Raw genomic sequence first — 16,305 nt, 5'->3', positions numbered from 1 at the left:
CCAAGGGCAATTAAAGTTTAATATTAGAGGAGACTTTGTTTTGGAATCCCAAAGGGGCTTGTGAGGTTTCTTCCTTTGAAAATTTTTCGGCAAATACTAATAACAATATATTAAGACACTAATCTTCCCAGAAGCAAGGGAATAGATAAAAAAGGCCTCTCTGATCCCTTCCTCTCTAGAAATTAGAAGTCAAGTAAAGGAGAAATTTAAGCCAAATAACCTTCTGTCCCCGGATCCAGCTGTGGCGTGACCCTTGGGCTAATGACCCATCAGCAGCCACACTAAGGCCTGGCTTTTGCTACCATCTCACTAATTCTAGATGCACTTTCCAGGGCAACTGTCTACCCTGGAGACCACCCTGGAGTTGGCTCTGTTGTCTGTGGCCAAGAAACAGAATTTGATGGAGATTTGGGGAATGCAGTAGGGGGGAAGCTTCATCGTATAGGAAGGAGACGTCCTCCAGAAGCTGGCGCATCCGGGTCTTGGATACTTGCAAGGACCTGGAGCGAGACCTCCACCCTCCTGTACCAGGAAGGAGCCAGAGGGGAGAGGAAAGACAGGCCTACGTCTCTGCTGTTTCTCACACCCATGATTCCCTCATGGCCTGTGTGAAGGACTGCCACCTGCCCTGTGAAAACAAGTCCCCGAATCTCCAGAGTTTCACAGCAGGGATGTCTCTAGGCGGGTGGGGCAGTGGGGCCAAGCAGCCCATCAGGGTCTTCACTTTGCTCAGGTGCTTTTCTCTCTCAGACCCTTGCTTCTGCCACACCACACTGGCCTAATCAGGAACAGAGTCCCCTTCTTTCTCCCCACTTAGTGTGATGGATCCAGGCTGGGAATTCCCACACGAGCACATATTAAGGGAAGAGACAGGGGAAGGAAGTGAAGGAGTCTCTGCAGCCTAAAACACGTGGTCTTGTATCGCTCAAGTGCTCCGTTATCCCAGACCTGTCAAGTCGCTCCTCATGTCCCCACAGTGCTTCAGAGGGCCCCACAGGGGCAGCACAACCTCACAGGCCCCTTGTTTGGGTTTCTTCATTTCTACTCCTTGTCTGTCTGCGTGTGGAGGGTAGCAATATAAGCACCTCAGAATAAACTCAGCCATCTTGACCTTTGGGGTCAATTTTGAGAGAAAAAAGCCCCACTGTGCCACTTCCTTCGGGAGTCCCATCCTGTCTGCGTGGAGGACCAGAAAAAGCCTCTTCTCCATGTGACAGGTGACAAGAAAACCCCATTCCTTCTAAGGAAGCCCCCCCCCCCCCCATGCACACAGACTCAACAGAATAACATTACACTCCAAAAAGTCTAGCATCCCTTCCATACCATGAGGAGGGACTGCAGAGGTTCCCGGTCCCAAATTTACTATGAAGCCCCATGACCTAGCATTTGCAGAAACTGGCTATACTATATTGGGACCAGGATGGTAAAGGGCAGTACTTCTGAATCCGCTCTGTCCTGGGGAAAACAAGAAACAGAATGGTCTGTAAAGTTATCGTGTATTCTTACTTATGACTACTCTCTAATAAAAATATCTTTAATTCGCAGGCTTACGTGGAGACAGCCCGGTGAGCCTGCCCTTTCAATCAGAGCAATCAAGGCAGGAGTGGGGACCCCCAGCTGTACTCAGGGTTGGATCCAGAGTCCAATCAGCCTGGGTGTCAAGCCTACAGAATGTTCTGGAACTCAGTGTCATCAGGTGGTTACGGGCCCAGGCTTTTAAGCCTGTAAGACCTAACACCTCACCTTCCACTTATCAGTTACGTAATTCCACACGGGTTGCTTAACTTCCCTGTGCCTTAATTTTCTCATCTGCAATATGCAAGTCATAAGATCTTCTTCAGAGGAAACAGGGATGAAATAAGATAGCACAGTGCCTGGCACACAGCGAGCTCGGTAAGCGTTAGGGACGGTTGGCGGAGTGGTGCAGAACCAGGCCATTCCAAGGACCAGGGCCTGGAGAGAGAAAAAGTCATGATGGGACATGATAGGACACGAAGGAAAGCAAGGCCAGGAGGGAAGAGACTGCTCCTCCCCTGTCCTCCCTATAAAGACCACTACTGCCTCTCTGAGCAGGGAAACCAGGAAGTCTGAGTCAGGCCTCTTCCCAGCCTGCTGGCTCCCACCGTCCCCATGGGACACAACCCCTAAACCTTTCAGCCTCCATGCCAGGATGTGCAGGTGCCTAGAACTGGCTGGAGGAAAGGCTCACCTGTCTGCTCCCTATGCCATCCCCAGAGCAGAGAGGCAGAGCCCACGGGGTCTCCACGACCGAGTGCCCAGTGTGGGTGTGCGGCGGGCAGGGCTCCGTGGACCCCTCTCCTCAAGCGGACGGGGAGGGTGAAGATGCCTCTCCCATTCAGGACCACAATGGCAAACCATAAGCCTTCTCCAGCCCCTCCCTGGCAGGCAGGCGCCTACTGGGGCCAGATGTGACTCCAGGTTGCAGCATTTTTCTAAGTTGATAGGTTTTAAAAGGTCAGGCTCTTTGGTGTTAAAAGTTTTAGGGACCAGTAAACTTTACAGGAGAAGACACGAGACACAGCTGTATGAAAAGGCTGTAGCCAGGAGCCTAAAGGAGCCGTGGGATCTGAGGCAGGTCGTGGAGGCTCCCTGGGCTCCGTGTTTTAACCTGGAAAATGGGAGCAAGCCACGTGGTAAGGGGTAGGGCAGTGTGCGCCCGCATGAGCCGGGGCTCGTCACCGCCTGATGGCAGAGTGTCCCAGAGCTCTTTCCAGGATTTAGACCCGGGGCCGATTGAATTCTGGAGAGCCCCCAGCACACGCGGGAGTCCAGTCCTCCCTGCCACGGTGTTGGGGAGCAGCTGAACACAACGGGAAGGCCCCGGCCTACGGTCCTGCACTCTTGGGGCTTTTCATGCCCCAGCCTGGAAGGCTGCGGTCGGCGCGGCGGCCCCCACTCCCTGGGCGGAGCCCGGCCGTCTGCAGGCTGAGCTCGGGAATCAAATTAGCCAGGCCTCTGCTCTTCCCTCGGCCCCACCAGCCAAGCAGAGTTCATCAAGGCTTGGCACTAATGTTTATCTTGTTTAAAAGGGACAGAAGTGACTCCGCAGTTTCATTGGAGGCAATTTACAACCCGCCACTGGCCACAGCTCCAAGTACCCCGTCTGTTGTGCCATCAAATCCATTAATAGGAAATTTCTTCAGGGGAAACTTGATTGCGGCTCCATCGGGGAGGCACACAGGCTATACATCTCCATTCGAGGCCGCGGCCTGCCCGGCTCGCTATAATCCTATTACCCAAGAAGCTAATTCTCTAATGCACACACTGTACCGAGACATCCTCCCCCCCGCCCCCCCACCCCCGGCACAGTCGGGCAGTCCCAGAGGATTCCAGGAGCTCAGTGCAGAAACGAAGGCTTGGGGCTCAGAGGACAGGGGCTCCAGGCTTTCTTGCGGCCCCTGCACAGGTCTCAGCCCACACCACCCCATAGTGTCGGAGGATCAGCCACATTCAGGCCGCCCCCCCACCCTGCTTCCTGGCTCAGCCTCTCCGGCAGCCTTCTCTTTTCTTCCTCCCTCTGTGTCCCTCTTTGTGTCTCCCTTTCTCCTTGCCTTCTACTCCTAGCTTCCTTGTCTTTCTCAGTTTCCTGCTAATTTTCTCTTTTCTCATCTTTTGTTTTTTACTTCTCTCCCTTCTCCTTCTCCAGATGCCCCTTTTCCTGTAGTTTTACCTTCTGTTTCTTCGCACCCTGCCTGGGCTCTGTGCCTCGCTCAACACATTCAGTGCCCGATGCGCCTTCCTGTTCTCTGTCTCCAGATTGCTTGAGTCTGTGGCAGGAGCGGGCTCCAGGCCACACTGGCCTCGGCTTGGAGCAAGAGAAGAGGGCGTACCCCGTGGGTACATGCAGGGAGCCCTAGGGAGGACAAAATGAGGCACTTGGGGGCAGCGGTTAGGGCACGTGGAGGGGGGGCAGGGGTTAGGGCATGCAGAGGGGAGCAGCTAAGTGTTGTTTGCTCTTGAATGATGAAACAACTGTAATGGAAACCCCAAGTGGGTTACTGCTAGGCGCCAAATCTGGTAATGCCCACATGTAAGGGACCCCATCAGGGAACGGTATAATGCTATGTGCAGATTTTATAATGCACAACAAGAGGAAAAGTCCTTCTAGAAATTTGCAGATTTCTAAGTGACAATGGCCAAAAATGGAGGTGAGCATGAGCCTAAGAATCTTTGTGTATCACTCCAGATGCTGGGCTCGAGGATGCATTTAGGGATCCACAAGTACCCCTCCTGAGTTTGAGCCCCTTCAAGACCTCAGCCTGGAGGCCTGGGGGCAGCCTGCTTCTTCTTGCCTTGCCTTGTCCTGTGGTCAAGCTTGGAGTCTGTATGCATTCATTCTGGGGTGGGGGTGTCTAGCTCTCTAAATTCCCTAGCAGTTTGGGGGTGCCTATTTTCTCCTAGTCTACCACTTACCCCCATCTCCATTCCTCCAAAAGGAAATCTTGGAGATGATTTTCCTTGTTTTTCTGGATTGTGCAGTGAGGAAGCACGTGACTTAAGAGAAGGGTAGCCCAACCTCCTTGAGCTTGACTGAACATTCCAGGACAAGACTCGGGCTCATAGCCCTATGAAGGGACTCCATCAGTGAAAGGTATAAATGCTAAATGCAGATTTCATCATGCACATGAATAAGGGGAAAAATCCAGACAAAACTGACAAGGACTCGTCCCTGCCCCAGGTGATTTTTTTTTAACTTAATTACAATTCAGAAAATTCTTCCTTCCTACAGTGTTCCCAGCCCATGCCACACTTAAATTCAATTGGAAAAGGAGTGGAAAGGTATAAAAATGTTTTGTGACTGAGGCTTGCCATGATTTGATACAGGTGCTTCTCGCTTTGAACACCCTCGAGGCGGAAAAGTCCGTTTCTACTCCAAATGGTGACGTGGGATTCACTCAAATTCACAGCAATATTCTTCTCAGACAATTTTGTTGGCACGCAGTTGGGTATCTGAGGGATAGATCCTTTCCTATTCAATTTACAAAGGAAAGAGAAACACTTCTTCCAAGAAAACATTTAAAAGGAAAGTGTTAAGAATGCTCGTGAATTGGGGCACCTGGGTGGCTCAGTCGGTTAAGCGGCTGCCTTCGGCTCAGGTCGTGATCCCGGGGTCCTGGGATCGAGCCCCGCATCGGCTCCCTACTCAGCGGGGAGCCTCCTTCTCCCTGTTCCTCTGCCTGCCTCTCTGCCTACTTGTGCTCTCTCTCTCTCTGTGTCAAATAAATAAATAAAATCTTTTAAAAAAAAAAAGAATGCTCGTGAATTGATAATAAGCAAAGAAAGGAATGGGATGCAAAGTTAAGTGCAGGTATATTTACTTCACTGTATGCATATCACTGAGGAAAATTATAGAGGAGTACACACCAAAATATTAACAGTGGCCGTCTCTGGGGAGTAAGTAAGCGCACGGATGATTTTAATTTTTCTTCATATTTTTCTCTAACAAGCATGTATTTCTATTATATTTTGATAACACATATTTATTATGTATATGAAAAATATATAAATATATTGGTATAGTTTATACTATATAGTTTATAGTATAAACTATAGATACATATACATGTTGCTACTTAAATATTTAGATTTACATATTTAGATGAGAAACATGAATAAATATGTAGATGAGGACAAACGAGCAGACATGTGGTAACCCTGGGTCCCCTTCTTCTGTCGGCCAAGGATGCCTGGTCACCTGCTTAGCTTGGGGCACGCATCACCCTGTGGCGTAAAGGAATGGCCTCCCTGCTCCCGCTGCCTCACCCCTCCCTGCCCCAGCCCCATGCCACCAAACCATACTTGACATAAATGAGAGCAGCAACCCAGAGCACCTCCCAGCACATAGGCCGCATCCTTGCTCCAGGGGCTCCTGCCGCCCCACCCCCACCCCCGTTACTCCTTGGGGAATTTGGCCAGGCCACCTGGCTGGATGGGTGGACCGAGTCCTGCCGCATGACATCAGCTGGGCGGGCTCCTCTCTCACTGGCTCCCTCTCCTTCCCTCCCGCCCTGAAACCTGATCCAGCCGAGGGACGGATTGCAGGAAAACTTGGCGGCCGCCCACCCCCGGTGGCCCCGGGCTGTGTGAGGCTGCGGCCTCAGAAGGTGTGGAAAGCAGCCCGCCGGGAGGCAGGCTGGTGGGGACACGAGGCTGGCAGCTTGTGGGCAGGCTGCTCCTCAGCACGACTCACCCCGAGGCCCCGCCAAGCCACCCCACCCCGGGAGAGCTCACCATGCTGTTGTGGGTGCCAGAGGCACTGCTGGCCTTGCTTCTACCCACGCTCCTGGCACAGGGAGAAGGTAAGAGGACCGGGGGCAAGCGCGTAGGAGTCGCTGGCCACCTGCCGACGGAGGGCAGGGGATGCTTGATTCCCCCAAGGGTCACGGGAAGGAGGGTTTTGGGGTGGGTGCTGCTGTAGGAGAGTCAGGGATCTTGCCACAGGTGAGCATGAGAGAATTTTAAGGCACTGTGGTCCACCTCCAAAGTTGAGGTGGGTGAGTGCAGGTGGGGGCAGGGCTTGCTGAGAGGGGCCCACAGCAGCCTGGTACTTGGAAGTGTGTACGAAGCTGCTAGAGAGGGGCTCCTCTCTTCTTTGCCCTGCCCCCAAACTCATGGAATGGCAGCTGCAAGGTACCTTGGAGCTCACTTGGTCTACCCCTTCTTGTTGTAAATGGGAATGCTGTGGTCCAGAGAGGGGGAGGAATTCACTCAAGGTCACACAGCGCCTTCGCAACAGAGTGGAGACCAGAACTAACAGAGCCATCGTTCCTCAACTTCCCTAGTCTTGTTGCACAGGTTTCCTGGGCCTCCTTTCCTAAAGTTCCCTTCCAAGGCTAAACTCCAGTGACGCCAAACTTCTCCATATTCCCCCACCCACTCTTTCCTGCCTTCCTGGAATACGAGGTGTTGGGGTCACAAAAGCATCTGTTTCCTTTTGCTACAAACAATATTGACTCCCCATTCTGGAAGGTTTTCTCCCCATCCAGAGCTAGGTTGGAGCTGGGGGCTGAAGCACAGTTAGGATGCTGTCCCGGGGCTGGACGGATAGGAAGAGCTTAAGTGCATGATGGTTTTTCTCCCCTGAGCTGTCACTGGGGAAGCTCAGTGGGACAACAGACCCAGGCTGCATGTTAAGACTCTGGTCTGGGGGGCTTCCCTGGCTGAAGAGAAGTACCATCCCTCCCAGCCATAGCCTTTTGCTCTGAGGCCTGCAGGGCCCAGTCTGGTCAGATTCCCAGCAATGGGATCAGGGCTGCTGCTGGTGTAGTGAAGACACACAGAGATTTGGATTTGAATCTCATTTCCTCCACTTGCAGGGCGCAGGACCCACCTTTCTGAGCCTCGGGGACTCTTATCTGTAAACGCTGTAGTCGTGACAGCCACCCCAGGGGGCTGCTCCAAGGCTGAAATGAATAATATGTTCACCGATGTTATTCCACAGGAGACGCTCAATAAATGGTCTCTCGACTCCCGCCTCTTTCTGCTCTTCCCTGTCGTTCTGAGGGAAATGGAAGGTTTATCAGAGACAGGTGGGTGGGGAGGCAAAGGGGGGTCTGTAGGAGCCGTTGGCTGCATGGTTTGCACGCACTACATAGACAAGGTGAGAGAAGAGGCACCTGCTGCAGGAAGGACCCAGGCGGCGCCCTGCCCGTCCTCTCACACCCCATGCCCTGGCCCTCCAGGGTGTTCTCCTTCCCTACCCTATGTCTTTCACCTTCTTACTTCTTGGCTTCTCTCAGGAAGTGCTTCTACTATTTCCCAGAGGGATGACAGGTACACATGAAATCCCCATAGGATGGGGTTGGGTTTCCTCATCACCATTTGGTCCTTTAGGCCTCCAGCTCTGGGGACAACTCGGTTTCTTCTCACCTCCCGTACACCCCACACCTAACCCTCTTCCTCCCTCTACCAGATCTGCCCACAGAGCAGCCCTCTGAAGGAGTCCTGGCCAACCCGCTCCCAGGAGTTTGTGTGTGTGCACACGGCTGACTGGGCGGGGAGGGGGCGGTTCTGCAGGAAGGAAAAGGAATGTCAGTGTTCACTGGATGGCTCCCCTCTTTCTTCATCAATAGCAGGCTGGGGTCAAGGACCCAACAGGGATCCGGGCAGACGCTGAGGCAAACCCTCATGCAGACCTTGGTGCTTAGAGATTGTGCACTTGGGGCCACCTCTCCTTGCAGCCCCCTCTCCTTCCAGTACCACGTCCCGGGGCCACTCCTCCTTGGCTCCCCAGTGCCCCTCATCCGTCCCCCACAGGCCCACCTCCTCTGGCAGGCGCCTGCTCTCAACCTTTCTCAGCCCTTGGCCCCCTTAGACCTCACCTGTCTTGCAGCACCTGCCTTTGCAGCCCAGCTAGCGCCCGCCCTCACGTAAATGACGGCGTCGGTTACGCTCAGGAGACAACAGCTTCGGATCTGGGCAGGACTCTCTGCAGACAAAATGTTCCAATGATGGGAATTTCAGTCGGTGGGGGGATCTGGGGATCTGAGGTGGAAATAGTGGAGACGTTTTCCTTTGAATAGCTTTCAAACCAGGGCAAGAGAACTGCGGAAAGCCTCAGGCTCTGATGCCCACTTTGAACTGTTCTTTGCAGCCAGGCGCTGGAGGCATCACCAGGCCCAGGAGGCCTCCAGGCCGGCTCTGCTGAGGCTGTCAGATCACCTCCTGGCCAATTACGAGAAGGGCGTGCGGCCCGTGCAGGACTGGAGGAAGCCCACCACCGTGGCCATCGACGTCATTATCTATGCCATCCTCAGCGTGGTGAGCACTTGGCCCCAACCTGCCCTGCTCAGAGGTGGACCTTTTGGGGTGGGAGACCATGGAAGGCCAGGTCACCCCCTGGGCAGTACAGCGGACCTTCAAGGACCCGGAGTCCCTGCGATCTGGCACAGACCCGTGTCAGGACAGATGACATCACCCAACACCTGCACAGCTGCCCAAACCAGAAAGCGGGGTCACCTGTGTGGCTGCCTCTCCCCACCCTTACGGCTGGAGAACCACTTCCCACATGTGGTTCTTCACTCAGTGTATCGTGGTAACCACGTCTCCATGTGAGTTGTGTGAGGCTTCAAACTGTCCTGTTGCTCTCTAGGCCCTTGGTGTCTTACACAGGCCCCCGATACATGGCAGGTGTTGCCAAAGGATTGTTGCAGAATTAATCCTAAACCAGTGATGAATCTTCCTCTCAATGCTGTTTTGCACCTCTTGCCTGCACACTAGGGCAGGAGGGAGATACAGATCCAGGTATATAGGCATACAAATACGTAAAAATATATAGACAGAGAGAGAGATGATATTTTCTATATGTCTCCTCTTATCTCTATGTTATATATATTATATATGTAAAATATATGTAACGTAAGAGGCATATATATAATATGTATAACATAATAGAAAATAGTAGAATATATATATGTGTGTATATATATATGTGTGTGTATATATATATATATGAAATTTTAAAAAATTGGTTGTATTTCTTCCTAGGTGTGTCTAGTAAAAGACCAACTCTTCCTGGTTGGCCCCTTTTCCCCTTTTCGTCACTCTCTCTTCCCAAAGGAATAGGAACACAAAGCGGCAGCCCCTTTTGGGGGGTGTGTGCAAGGTGGACGCCTGCCCACAGGGCCACTGAAACTGAGCTCCCTTTCCCTTCACAGGATGAGAAGAACCAGGTTCTGACCACCTACATCTGGTACCGGCAGGTGAGCGACCAGCCCTGCGCCCACCCTCATTTCCTGGGATCTGAGCCTCCCCTTCCAGGAAGGATTCCTCCATCTCAAAGGAATCAGGACCCTCAGAGGCCTTGGCGAGGGAAGGGGAGGGGAGAGGCTCAGAGGCAGACTCATGAGACAAGGAGTCTGGGCCCCTCTCATCTCAGGACCAGCAGTGGGAGGAAGCGTAACAACACTCAGTGGAGGAGAAATCCTCCAAACGCCTCTGGTTTCTGAGGGTTTCACAGCATCTCAAACAACGACTTGTGCAGCCTCTGTTGATGGAATACCTCCAGCGACCGGGAGCTCAATGGGCAGCAACTGCACTTTCAGGCAACTCTTAATTGCTAGAAAGTTCTTCCTTCTATTAAGCCAGATATGATGACAACCAAACGGGGTGATTGACACGGGCTGATTCCATCCCCCGAGTCCTCACCCCCTCGGCCACCTCCCCACTCTCTCAGCTTCTGACCCGCGTCGCTCCGGCACTTGGTGGAAAGTCTCTGAGGCCTTTACGACGCATCTGGCGGGGAGCTGGTGGGGAGGGCAGGCAAACCGTGCAGGCTGCCGTCCACAGGCTGGTCTGCTCTGGCAGCCCCTGAGCTGTGGGCCAGGCATGAGAGCCAGAGGGAACCACAATGGCTGGGGAGAGCGGGCAGGAGGATGGGGCCAGTTCATAGCGCTCAAACCTGAGAGAGGCTCTGTCTGGGGACACGCCTGGCATATGTGGGTCTCAGTTAAATTCCTCCCGCTCCTCATGAGCATACGCCACTACCACCCGCTCAGGCAGAGAGTGGGGTGGGGGAAGATGCCAGAATGCTGATTCCTGCCGGACGGCTCTCTTCTGCCTCACCGAGAGCCCTCACTACGGAGCACACCCTGCGTCAAGGGAAGGGGCCCAGCAAGAATAGGCAGCCTGGAGCTCCTGTCCTGGGACATCTGGCTTAGGTCCCATCCCTGGACCTCAGGGTCACTTGTCTGCCCGGCAGTGAGGGGATGCCAACCTACGGTGTTGCAGTGACTATGCAAAGGGGCCAGAATCAGAGACGCAAACTAGACTCAGGCCCTGCCTGCAGTGAGCTCACAGGCTATGGGGGCCACAGACACAGGGACAGACCAGTAAATGCAGCAAGAACGAGATGCCAACCATGGGAGCACAGAGGAGGCACATAAACACCCAGCCTGGGGAGTGGGGGTCACAGAAGGTTCCTGGAGAAGGGAGCAGACAGAAGCTTTGGTTAAGTCTGGAGGGACGATTAAGACCTCCCTCGGGGAGAAGACCGGGATTTCAGTGTGGGAGCGCGCAGATGTGCAGAGATGTGGGGGGTTTCACTGCACGCGGCTGGAGGCAAGAAGCCACAGAGAAGCAGAATTAATGAGGCTAGCGAGAATGCTGGAGGTCAGATGATGCAGGCCTTTGCTGGCCGTGAGGTCTGACTCTATCCCAAGTGCAAGGTTCGCCACGGGAGTTTTAAGCAAGGGAGTGACATGATTAAGTTGACATTTTAGATCAGTCATTCTGACAGGATGGTGAACAATGCATTGATCAAAACTTAACAACAACCATCTTTGCCCTGTGAGGCGCGTGTTATTATCTCAGTTTACATGTGAGCAGACCAAGACCTAAGAAGCTGTTTGTCCAAGATCCCACAGTTGGTGCATGGGATATTCAAACAGGAGAAATGACCGCATGCCTTCCCTGGGCAAGGCTTCATTTGCCTGGGTCATATTTGCATGCTGGGAGTGTGTGAGCCCAGAGGTGGGGGGGACCCTCAGGTATTGCCGAGTGATTTGGAGGCCATCAATACCCAGATTCCCCCCGAGTGGTGAAGTCATCCCAAGTTGCTGATGCCCTGCCCCCCGCCCAAAATGGAGGGGGCTGCCTGTGACCATCCCCACTCCTCCCCTAGTACTGGACTGACGAGTTTCTCCAGTGGAACCCCGAGGACTTTGACAACATCACCAAGCTGTCCATCCCCACTGAGAGCATCTGGGTCCCGGACATTCTCATCAATGAGTTGTGAGTGCTGTCATGCAATGCTGGGTGGCCAGTGGCTCCGGGGCTGGGGAAGGACAGGGCATGGGGACAAGACTCTGCTGTTGCATGAAAGGTCCCTCCCAGGCCTGCAGAACTGTAGGTAACTGTAGGGGTTGGCTTGGGCCCCAATTCCCCCTTTGTGGTTTTTTTTTTTTTCTCCTTTCTTTTTAAAACTCCTCTTTTTTTCTAGGCCTGATGTTGAAACCTCGCTTTTCTTGGTCCGAGGGCCCCCTTCCTGGGGAAGGGAAGCTGATGAATGAGTCCCCACTTTATAATAGCCCAATGAGGGACAGTTGCCTTTTTAAAGGGGACAGTGAGGTTACCAAAAGAGATGAAGTTCCCCAGGGGTCACCACCTCTGGTCACAGGGTGATTTGGAGCTGGGAGATGCTCAGACCTCGCCAGTCACACAAGTGACTGGCTATCTCCAGCTTGTACCCCCGATGAGAAGTGGGTACCACCATCCTTTATGACCAGCAGCTGAACACTGTCTCATGGGGCCCCGGGTAACATCCCGTCCCCCCATCCTTCAGGCTCCTTCAGGCTCCTCTGCCTGGGCTTCTGAATGCAAGGGCACGGAAGACAGCTGTGGGAGACGGTTGGAAGGAGGAGGTGGCCTGGGGCCAGTAGCCTTCCGCCCAGCAGGCACTGCATTATCCAAAGCCTGGGGCGCCACTCACACTGTTTTTCAGGGGAGGCAGCTGACCTAGAGCCCCATGATCTGCATAGCTCAGGCTGGAGGGATCCCAGTTCCTGGCTGGATCTCCAGTTAAACCGTGAAGTAGCCTGAATCTTGGTTTCTCATCTCTCAGCCTGGTTCCACAGGAGGCTGCAGGCTCAGGACGCCCAGCTCAGGCCATTCTGTGCCGCAGCAGTCACTTGGGAGAGCCTCGGGGTTGGGGACCTTCCAAGAGAGTGGGGCTAAGTCTTGCAGAACTTTCCCACCTTGCCTCACTTCTTCTCAATGATTTCTCTAGTTCCTTCTCCTCCAGGCAAAATCATTCTCATGTCAACAGGATTTCTAGGGATGGGGAGCAAAGAGAAGCCCGAGTCAGGACGGAATCCAATGTCCTGCTTTCCCACTGAGCCTGCCCATTGTCACTGAGCAATGGGCTGTGGCTGTGAGGTGCATGGATTCCTGGCCTGCCTTTTGTGGCTAGGTTCCCAGGGGAATAAAGGAGACATGCCCTTTCCTGCTTGGAAAGTAGCCCTGACAAGGGCCGGTAAGAAAGCCTACCATAGGTAAGAGGGAAATTGTGCAGGTTGTCCTGCTGCCCAGACCCTTCCTGAGTTTCTATCCCTGCTGCGTTGCTCAGAGACCTTCAGGCTCCCAGAGCTTGACCTGCTTCTTGAGCCCCCAAACTGACCCTCTTCCCTGGCCAGTGTGGACGTGGGGAAGTCTCCAAGCATCCCGTACGTGTACGTTGGGCATCACGGCGAGGTCCAGAACTACAAGCCCCTCCAGGTGATGACCGCCTGTAGCCTCGACATCTACAACTTTCCCTTCGATGTGCAAAACTGCTCCCTGACCTTCACCAGCTGGCTGCACACCAGTGAGTACAGCAGAGGGCTCCGGGAGGGGGCGGGGCGCGGAGGGGGGTGGTCCCTGGAGCACCTGCAGGAGGAGCACCCCCAGGAGGCTCTCTCCTTCATCCAAGTCACTTCCTGCTTATTTCCTTAATGCCGCTGAGCCTGGGTCTCCTCCTCCAGACGGGCCTCTGTGCTTGCCCTTGTCGCCTCCCTCAGTTGTCGCCAGCGTCCAGTGAGACCATGTAAACTGGCGCAGGACATTCAGTAAGGCCAGGATGTGGCCCTAAGTGTCCCTCACTTGTCTTCAACACTGACGCACCCCTCCCTCCTCTCTCCCCCAGCTTTTGGCAGTAACCTCCTAGTCTGCCCCCTCCAATTCGTGCTCCTCATAGCAAATGGGGAGAGCTTATTAAAATGCAAATCGGATCACATCGTTCTCTGCTTAAAAACCTCCAAGGCTTCCTGGCACTCCTGAGACAGAGTCCAGATCCTTCACCTGGCCCACAGGGCCTGCCCTCAGCTCACCATTTCAGCCTCAACCCCGTGCATGCTCCCCTGAGCTCGGCTCCAGCCCCCCTGCCTTCCTTTCCAAGCCCCGAAGCCCCTTGTTCTCTCCCTTTATCCCAGGCTGCTTCCTCTCCTGGGCCCCCCAGCCCCCTCCCCCTCCCTCTCCTGCTCCCCTTCCCACCCCACTCCTGCCCCCAGCCCCTCCTAGTGTGGCCAAGCCTCCTGCTCACCTGATCCCCGCATTGGCTCAGTGCCTCAAGGAAAGCCGTCTCCTCTCCAGACTAGGCTTCCCCATTGCGCAGTTCTATAGCATCCTGTTCTCCCCACTTCCGTTGCACGCTTAGGTGCTAGTTCAATGTCTGCTTCTCTAGCAGAGACAAGCCCAGAGAGGGCAGGACCACGATTTCTGACCCACCGGTAGGCGCCCAGGACAGTGGCTGGCACAAAAGAAGGTGCTCGGCAACTTTTATTTAGTGGATGAATGCCAGGTGCTCACTATAGCCTAGTGAGGTGAGCGTGATGCTCCTGCAAAAAGGCATCCTCCGCCTCTGTCTGATTTTATCACACTAACTGTACATTACAAAGATAACGTATAACTTCCCTGGACAAAAACCAGAATTACAAATAATCTTTGACTTTTCACCTTTACCTTCAATCCCAAACTCCTCACCAAAAACTCGCCACACCAGGACTTCACAGCTTTTATCAGTATAAGCTTCATATGGCACATTCTTCCAGATCCTTCTCTATGCTTGGCATATACCTGTGCATACACATCTATGGAAAGCCCATGGAAATAATTTCATATGTTTTTATTTTACTAAATGTGTCATTTATGCTACTGCTACCTGATTCTTTTCGCTCAACGAGAGGTCTTGGACATTTTTCCGAGTAAGTGCATATTTAGATCTTTCTCATAAATGTTGCCTGCTGTAGGATAGCTTGGGGTTTGGATGCATCATAGTTTAGTAAGCTTTTTCCTGATTGGTGGACATGTAGATCTTTCCCTATATTTTGCTGTAATGGATACTCCTGGCATTCTAGTATATATCTGTTTTTCTAGTATAGATGCGGAGAAGTAAAACTGCTATTCTGTAAGTGAAGATTTCACTTATTTCCCTAGTTCACCTTTATTCTTCCTTTCTTTCTCTTTTTCTTTCTTTCTTCTTTAGAGAGAAAGTACACAGGCACTAGCAGTGGGGGGGGGGGTCAAGGGAGAGGGAGAGAGAGAATCTTAAGCAGGCTCCATGCCTAGCACGGAGCCTGATGTGGGGCTCAATCTCAGAACCCTGAGATCCTGACATGAGCTGAAATCAAGACCTGGACGTTAACCAACTGAGACCTTAGCTCACCTTTAAGGGCAGGGAGCCCTATCAGGGGAAAGGTAAAGAATGTTGACTTTTGTTCATTTCAAAAATCGGTAACCCTAATGGAAACATAGAAGGTTTGGAAGGGGTATGTGTCGGGGGGGTGGGGGGGAGACAGAGACAGAGATAGAGAGAAGGAGAGAGGGGGCTTTCTAATAAGTCGTTTGTCTGGTTCTGGTTCTTTGCATTTCACTGTGTTTTCCTCCAGGCTGTCCCTCCCCTTGCTCCAGCCCCTCTACCCCAGATGGGTGGTGCCATGTGCATGTTTTACCTCATTTGGTAGCTGAGGAGACTGAGGCTGCAGGCCAAGAGGCGAGTGAGCTAAGCCCCATCCCAGGGTCTGCAGCCTCCAGAGCCGGCTTGCTTTCTTCCCTCTCAGTCCAGGACATCAACATCTCCCTGTGGCGCTTGCCGGAAAAGGTGAAGCTCGACAAGACCCTCTTCATGAACCAGGGCGAGTGGGAGCTTCTGGGGGTGCTGACCCAGTTCCGGGAGTTCAGTATGGAAGACAGCAACCATTATGCAGAAATGAAGTTCTACGTGAGTGGGACTGGGGCGGGCACAGGGGGACGACAGCCGGAGCTGCAGGGACATGAGACCCACGTGGACTCCGGGAGGCATGGCAGGGGGGTGGTGGAGAACGTCTGCGGCCCTTTTCCCAGCTCCAGGGTCACACTTGTGCCCTGGAACTTCAGGGAAGTAGGTGGGGAAACTCAGTGGACTCCTCCCTTACTCCTCCTCGATCCAGAGGCGGAACATGAGGTCGGTCCAGTTTCCTCTCTCGGCCTGGAAGCTCCACGAAGCAAGGGGGTCTGGGATGGGCTGGTGGTTCCTGGGCGCAGAGCCCGCCTGCCCGGGCTTTCCGCCCACAGCTCCCGTCCTGGTCTTAGGTGGTCATCCGCCGGCGGCCCCTGTTCTATGCGGTCAGCCTGCTGCTGCCCAGTATCTTCCTCATGCTCATGGACATCGTGGGCTTCTACCTGCCTCCAGACAGTGGCGAGAGGGTCTCCTTCAAGATCACGCTCCTCCTGGGTTACTCCGTCTTCCTGATCATCGTGTCGGACACGCTGCCGGCCACCGCCATCGGCACTCCCCTCATTGGTAAGGCCCACCCCCGGGCAAGCGCGCACTCC

General features: G+C 53.5%; 1 protein-coding gene across 2 annotated transcripts in view; it reads left to right on the top strand.

Annotated features, from left to right (window-relative positions):
- The first annotated feature begins 6,248 nt into the window (after positions 1 to 6,248).
- HTR3A (5-hydroxytryptamine receptor 3A) overlaps positions 6,249 to 16,305 on the top strand; it is a 12,174-nt gene continuing 2,117 nt past the window's right edge. The window contains exons 1-7 of one of the 2 annotated variants that reach the window (XM_021696491.2): positions 6,249 to 6,320; positions 8,615 to 8,781; positions 9,678 to 9,722; positions 11,642 to 11,751; positions 13,152 to 13,321; positions 15,552 to 15,712; positions 16,063 to 16,273. In XM_021696491.2, coding sequence (XP_021552166.1) covers positions 6,254 to 6,320; positions 8,615 to 8,781; positions 9,678 to 9,722; positions 11,642 to 11,751; positions 13,152 to 13,321; positions 15,552 to 15,712; positions 16,063 to 16,273 — 931 coding nt within the window. In that variant the 5' untranslated portion in view covers positions 6,249 to 6,253. Of the gene's footprint in view, positions 6,321 to 8,614; positions 8,782 to 9,677; positions 9,723 to 11,641; positions 11,752 to 13,151; positions 13,322 to 15,551; positions 15,713 to 16,062; positions 16,280 to 16,305 lie in introns of both variants that reach the window. The other variant, XM_044919575.1, reaches the window with a different exon arrangement.

Source organism: Neomonachus schauinslandi, chromosome 11, assembly GCF_002201575.2.
Source record: "Neomonachus schauinslandi chromosome 11, ASM220157v2, whole genome shotgun sequence".
Classification (NCBI taxonomy): domain Eukaryota; kingdom Metazoa; phylum Chordata; class Mammalia; order Carnivora; family Phocidae; genus Neomonachus; species Neomonachus schauinslandi.
The sequence above is the reverse complement of the archived record's forward strand: the minus strand, read 5'-3'. Positions and strand labels throughout refer to the sequence as shown.